Genomic DNA, 6878 nt, shown 5'->3' on the forward strand with positions numbered 1-6878 from the left:
GATTGGAAAGGTCCCTCTCAGCTATAATGGTCTTTGGTTCCCTGGTCTATTCCTTCCAGCAGGCTCCTCCTCGCTCATATCCAACACCAATCAGGTGTCCCACAAGCAGCTTCCGTCTTCTCATTCCAAAGTTTCTTTCCTTTCAGCTTTCAAACATGAAATAGTCTCCTCTACCTCAATCTTCATTTGAAGATTTCATAACAAAATCTTCATTTGACCTGCTGTCCACTACTTTGTCCTTCCTTCATGACCAAGCCAAATGCATTGCTGTTGTTGTTAGGTGTCATCAAGTTGGCTCTGACTGATAGTGGCCCTACACACAACAGAACAAAACACTGCCCAGTCCTGCACCAGCCTCACAATCCTTGCTATACCTGAGCCCATCACTGCAGCCACTGTGTGAATCCATCTCATTGAGGGCCTTCTCCTTTTTCGCTGACCCTCCACTTTACCAAGCACGATACCCTATTCCAGGGAATGGTCCCTCCTGACAACACGACCAAAGTAGATGAGATGAAATCTGGCCATTCTCACTTCCAAGAAGAATTCTGGCTATACTTCTTCCAGGGTGGATTTGTTCATTCTTCTGGCAGTCCATGGTACTTCCAGTATTCTTCGCCAACACCACAATTCAAAGGCATAAACTCTTTTTTGGTCTTCATTATTCATTGTCCATCTTTCACATACATATGAGGTGACTGAAAATACCATGGCTTGAGGTTTGAGTTAGGTGCACCTTAGCCTTCAAAGTGACATCTTTGCTCTTTGATTTTTTTTTTTTTTTTTTTTTTTACTTTTATTGTGGTGAAAACATACACAAGACATTCTCCAACATAATAACTTCCACATTTACAAATCAGGGACATTGATGACATTTTTCATGTTGTGCCACCATTATTGCTATCCTTTTCCAAAATATTCCACCATCATTAGCATAAACTCAATGCCCCAAAAACAAAAGCTTCACCTTTCTCCCTCCCTCATACCCCTGGTAGCCATTAATAATCTTTGGTTTCTATGTATATATATATATATATATTTTTTTTTTTCAACCTGTCTAGGAATTATTATTCCTCCCTTCCCTCTCCTGTCCCTGGTAATCAACAAAGAAAGCTTCCTTCTATGTATAAAGCTTTCCTTGACTTTTTATAGTAGTGGACTAACACAATATTTGTCCTTCAATGATTGACTTATTTCACTCAGCATAATGCCCTCCATGTTTATCCACATAAGGTGGTGTTTTGCATATTCTACATTATTCTTTAGGGTTGCATAGTATTCCATCATATTTATGTACCACAGTTTATTTAGCCATTCCTCAGTTGATGGGCACTTAGGTTGTTTCCATCTCTTTGCTATTGTGAATAGTGCTGCAATGAACATGACTATGCACATATCTATTTGTACCCTGCCTCTTACTTCCTTAGGATATATACATAGCAACAGGGTGGCTAGATCAAATGGTATTTCTATTTCCAACTTTTCAAGTAATCGTCATACTGATTTCCACAGTGGCTGTATCATTTTACAGTCCCACCAGCGTATATACAAGAGTCCCAATCTCTCCATATCCTTGCCAGCATTTGTTATTTACCGTCTTCTTAAACTTTGCTGTCAATGCTAGGGTGAGATGGTTATCTCGTGGTTATTTTGATTTGCATCTCTCTGATGGCTAATGATAGCAAACATTTCTTCATGTGTTTGTTGGCTGCCTGAATGTCTTTTTTTGGTTCTTCAACATTTTAAAGAGGTCTTTTGCACCACATTTGCCCAGTGCAATATAACATCTGATTTCTTGACTGCTGCTTCCATGGGTGTTGACTGTGGATCAAAGTAAAATAAAATTCCTGACAACTTCAAACTTTTCTCCATTTATCATGATGTTGCTTATTGGTCCAGATGTGAGGATTTTGTTTTCTTTACGTTGAGGTACAATCCAAACTGAAGACTGCAGTCTTTGATATTCACCTGTAAGAGATTCAAAACATCTTCACTTACTGCAAGCAAGGTTGTGTCATCTGCATATCACAGGATGTTAATGAGTCTTCCTCCAATCCTGATGCCATGTTCCTCTTCATATAGTCCAGCTTCTTGGATTATCTGCTCAGCATACAGATTGAATAAGTATGGTGAAATGATAACAACCCCAACACACACTCTTCTTGACCATGCAGTATCCCCCTCTTCTGTTCAAATGACAGCCTCCTGGTCTATGTACAGGTTCCTTGTGAGCACAATTAAGTGTCCTGGAATTCCCATTCTTTGCAATGTTATCCATAATGTGTTATGATTCACATATTCAAAGGCCTTTGCATAGTCAACAAAACATAGGCAAACATCTTTCTGGTATTCTTTGCCTGCAGCCAAGATCCATCTGACATCAGCAATGATACCCCTTATTCCATGTCCTCTTTTGTATTCAACTTGAATTTCTGGAAGTTCCCTGTGAACATATAGCTACAACCGTTTTTGAATTATCTTCAGCAAAATTTTACTTGTGTGTGATAATAATGATATTGTTTGATAATTTCCACATTCTGTTGGATCACCTTTCTTTGGAATGGGCACCATTTGACTGCTTCCAGTCAGTTGGCCAGGTAGCTGCTGTCTACCAAATTTCTTGGCATAAATGAGTAAGTGCCTCCAACACAGCATCGTTTGTGCAAATATCTCAATGAGTATTCCTTCAATTCCTGAAGCCTTGTTTTTTGCCAATGCCATCAGTGCAGCTTGGACTTCTTCCTTCGACACCATTGGTTCTTTATCACATGCTACTTCCTGAAATTGTTGGACGTCGACCAATTCTTTTGACTAGAGTGACTCTGTGTATTCCTTCCATCTTCTCTTGATGCTTCCTGCATCACTCAATATTTTGCCCACAGAATTCAATATTGCAACTTGAGGCTTGAGTTTTTTCTTCAGCTCTTTCATCTTGAGAAATGCTGAGTATGTTCTTCATTTTTTGTTTTCTAACTTCAGGTCTTTGCACACTACATTTTAATATTTTACTTTGTCTTCTTGAGGCTCCTTTTGAAATATTCTGTTCAGTTCTTTTATTTCATCATATCTATCTTCCATTAGCTTTTGCTACTCTATGTTCAAGAGCAAGTTTCAGAGTTTCTTCTGACATTCATTTTGGTCTTTTCTTCCTTTTCTGCCTTCTTAATGACTTTCGCTTTCTTCATGTATGATGTTCTTGATGTCATCCTACAACTCGTTTGGTCTTTGGTCACTGGTGTTCAGTGCATCAAATCTGTTCTTCAAATGATCTCTAAATTCAGGTAGCATATAATCAAGGTCCTATTTTCACTCTAATGGACTTGTTTTAATTTTCTTCAGCTTCAACTTGACATTGGATATGAGTAACTGATGGTCTGTTCCACAGTCAACTACTGGCCTTGTTTTGACTGATGATATTGAGCTTCTCCATCATCTCTGTCCACAGATGTAGTAGTAGATCTGATTCCTGTGTATACTACCCGGCAAGGTCCACATGTACAGCTACCATTCATGTTCTTGAAAAAAGGTATTTGTAAATTCATTAGCAAACAGGTTACATGAAAATTTCTACTTCTTTATCACCATCAGCCCTTTGCCATCTTTTTACAGATCACAACACTCGAGTGTAATTGAGACCTGGTGGTGCAGTGGTTAAGTGCTCAGCTGATAACCAAAAGGTTGGAAATGCACACCCACTAGCCGCTCTGTGGGAGAAAGATGTAGCAGTCTGTTTCCCTAAAGATTTACAGCCTTGGAAACCCTATGGGGTAGTTGTACTCTGCGTATACAGTCATTATGAATCAGAATCAACTTGATGGCAACAGGTGTTTTTGGTTTGAATGTCACCTAAGTAGCTTTGGCAGAGCAATTGTTAAGAACTCGGCTGCTAACTACCTAAAAGTTGGTGGTTGGAATCCACCAGTGGCTCTGTAGGAAGACCTGGTGTTCTGCTCCCATAAAGACTGCAGCCTAGGAAACCCTACAGGGCAGTTCTACTCTGCTGTATTGGGTCATTATGAATCACAATCAATTTGATAGCACACAACAACAACAAAATGCTTCATAAACAAACTCAACAACCCTTACCCGTTCTCAACTCCTAAAGGGTGGGACAGCACTTTAGGAAAGCTCCCATGGCTTTCAAGACATTGCCCCATCCTTTCATCTCCCCATACTCATCATGCCCCTTTCTCCCTGGCTGCTTCCTTTTATATTTTGTGGCTATAAGTACATACTAAAGAGATCACCTTTGCTTCCTTCCTCAAGAGAAAAATTTAGCAACAAAGTTGTAGTCATCAAAAAAAAAAAAAAATGTCATTGAGTAGAAGAGTAATAGCTATTAAATTGATGGTGTTACAGGGATCAGAGGGATGGGGAAATAATTTGAATACTATTTATGGGCAAAAAAAAAAGTGGAAACATCATCTTTCCTTCTGGCCAATCACATCAACTGCTGTTCATCAGCAAAAAAAAAAATCAGTCTCCTCTTCCAATTCAACTAAGTACCTATCTTTGGCTTCTTGAATGCTACTGGATCAAAGACCAGAGTCTATACTATGCTGAATTCCAAGTTGATATGTTTAGTAGAAAATTCAGGAAGTCTTCTGGGACAACTTCTCAAAGAAGGTCCATAAAATAGTTGGGGGGGGTGTGAAAGAAAAAATAGTGAGGACTAACCTTACAGCACGAACTCAGGTCTCTCGGGCCTCTCAGCCAGCCTCAGCGCCTCATGCATGCCCGCAGCGGACAGCTTGCGGTTGATGTTGCGGTACTGGCACTGGAGCAGGCTGCGGTAGGTGGTCCTCAGGTCGCGGTTGAAGAAGGCATAGATGAACGGGTTAATCAGAGAGTTCGCATAACCCAGCCACAGGAAAGTCCTCTCCACCCACAGTGGAATGCAGCTGCAGGAGGTGCCACAGATGAAGGGCCTGGCGGTCGACAGGAGGAAGAACGGCAGCCAGCACACAGTAAAGGCTCCGACGATGATCCCCAGGGTGGTAGCCGCCTTCTGCTCGCGCTTGAAGATGGAGATGTTCTTCCTCTCGTGTTTGAGGAGCCGGGACAGGTTGGCGCAATCCTCCACCTCCTTCTGCAGCTTGACCACGCCGCCGTTCATGGAGATGACGGTTTCGGGTTCCTCCAGGCGCCGTTGGAAGCCAGGGAACCTGTGCTTCGCTGCACTCTTCTTGGCAGCCTTGTAGATCTGGTAGTACATGAACAGCATGACCGACATGGGGATGTAGAACGCCACTGCGGTGGAGTAAATGGTGTAGCCAAAGTCCTGACTGATCAAGCACACTTTGTTGTCGTTCACGTTCTGAGCCCATCCGAACAGCGGGGGGAGAGTGATAGAGGCGGAGAGCAGCCAGACAGCCAGAATCATTTTCGCCATGCATTTCCCATTCTGCCTCACAGGGTAGGTGAGGGGCCTGGTGATCCCAAGGTACCTAGGGGAGAAATGAAAAGGCAACAGGTGAATACCGTAGTCACAACTGTGACAGTGGGCTGAGAAAAGGCTGCTAGCCCTTTACATATGTTAGCGCCAAGCCTTACATCAGCTCTTCTAAGGAGGCTGCATTACTCCCCTTTTGCAAGTACAGTAAACTAGGGCGCTGTGATGTTCCAGGGCCACACAGCCTGAGGCACTGCCAGGATTCAGCCTGAGAGCCCTGTGACTCTCAGGCCAGTGCCTGCTCTTTTCCTACTTTGTAGCACCCACATTCCATGAAGTCGGTGCCCGAAAGATGGAATACCAGCCCTCCCCCCAGGACCATCAACATCCAAGCCAACCAGGAATAGACATCCATCCAGAAGTGGGATGTAAGGACACATCTTCAGGAATTAACCAGGGTTTGCCACACTCTAATAGGACAAGGAGCTCTGGTAGCATAGTGCCTAAGGCATTTGACTGCTAAACAGAAGGCTGATAGCTCAAACCCACCAGCCACTCCTGGGAAGAAAGATTGGGCAATCTACTTCCGTAGTGATACTGCCTCAGAAACCCAAGGAGGGGTCGCTATGAGTCTGGTCTGACTCAATGGCAAACAACAACAACAATAGGATACACTCAGTCAGCTCACACATCTTAATTCAGGCCAGCTTCTCACTTATTTTAACCTCCCCTTTGCACTGTAATGGAAGCATTTCTTTAAGTTCACAGAGATTTGAGAGATAGTCAGGAAATCTGGGGTTTGGGAATAGGAAGTCACAGTGATCTCCCTACCCCCCCATCCCCAAAAATTCTTGTACAAGAACAATGTCAAAGAAACAATCCGTAAAATACAGGATGCCTGCCGAGTCTCTCCAGTTTGGAGGCAGATCATAAGAAAGGGAAAGATTCTAAAATATATTTGGAAAATCCAACATCCTCTCTGTGCTTAGTGCTACATATATATTTAAAAAAAATTGCTGTCGAGTCAATTCCAACTCATAGTGACGAAATACTTCTCTGTCTCTGTGATCAAGAGTTTATGAACAAATGAGACTCTGCAAAAAGAGAATACATAGAGTGAGACAATTTACCAAATGCTTAACTTTTTTCAGCTCTCCAATTTGTTATTTTCTCCTCTATATTCAAGCATCTTAGCTTCTATTTTGGGGAGGATGCAAGGAGCACTTGAGAAGCAAAGATAGGTAAAAGCTGGTCATTTCATTGTGTTTTCATATATATACACACACACACAGAAGAGCACTGGTGGCATAGTGGCTAAGGCATTTGACTGCTAACCAGAAAGTTGGTGATTCAAACCCACCAGGCACTCCACAGAGGGAACTGGGCAATATACTTCTGTAAAGATTTACCACCTCGGAAACCCAAAAGGGGGTCACTATGAGTTGACTCAATGAGTTTGGTTTTGGTTTATACACACACACACACA

General features: G+C 42.3%; 1 protein-coding gene across 1 annotated transcript in view; it reads right to left on the reverse strand.

Moving 5' to 3' along the window:
• Positions 1–4678: 4678 nt before the first annotated feature.
• HTR7 (5-hydroxytryptamine receptor 7) overlaps positions 4679–6878 on the reverse strand; it is a 90263-nt gene continuing 88063 nt past the window's right edge. The window contains exon 2 of the mRNA XM_007956290.2: positions 4679–5447. Coding sequence (XP_007954481.1) covers positions 4679–5447 — 769 coding nt within the window. The remainder of the gene's footprint in view (positions 5448–6878) is intronic.

This window comes from Orycteropus afer, unplaced genomic scaffold (genome assembly GCF_000298275.1).
Source record: "Orycteropus afer afer isolate SDZICR_OR568_19922 unplaced genomic scaffold, OryAfe1.0 scaffold00601, whole genome shotgun sequence".
NCBI lineage: Eukaryota > Metazoa > Chordata > Mammalia > Tubulidentata > Orycteropodidae > Orycteropus > Orycteropus afer.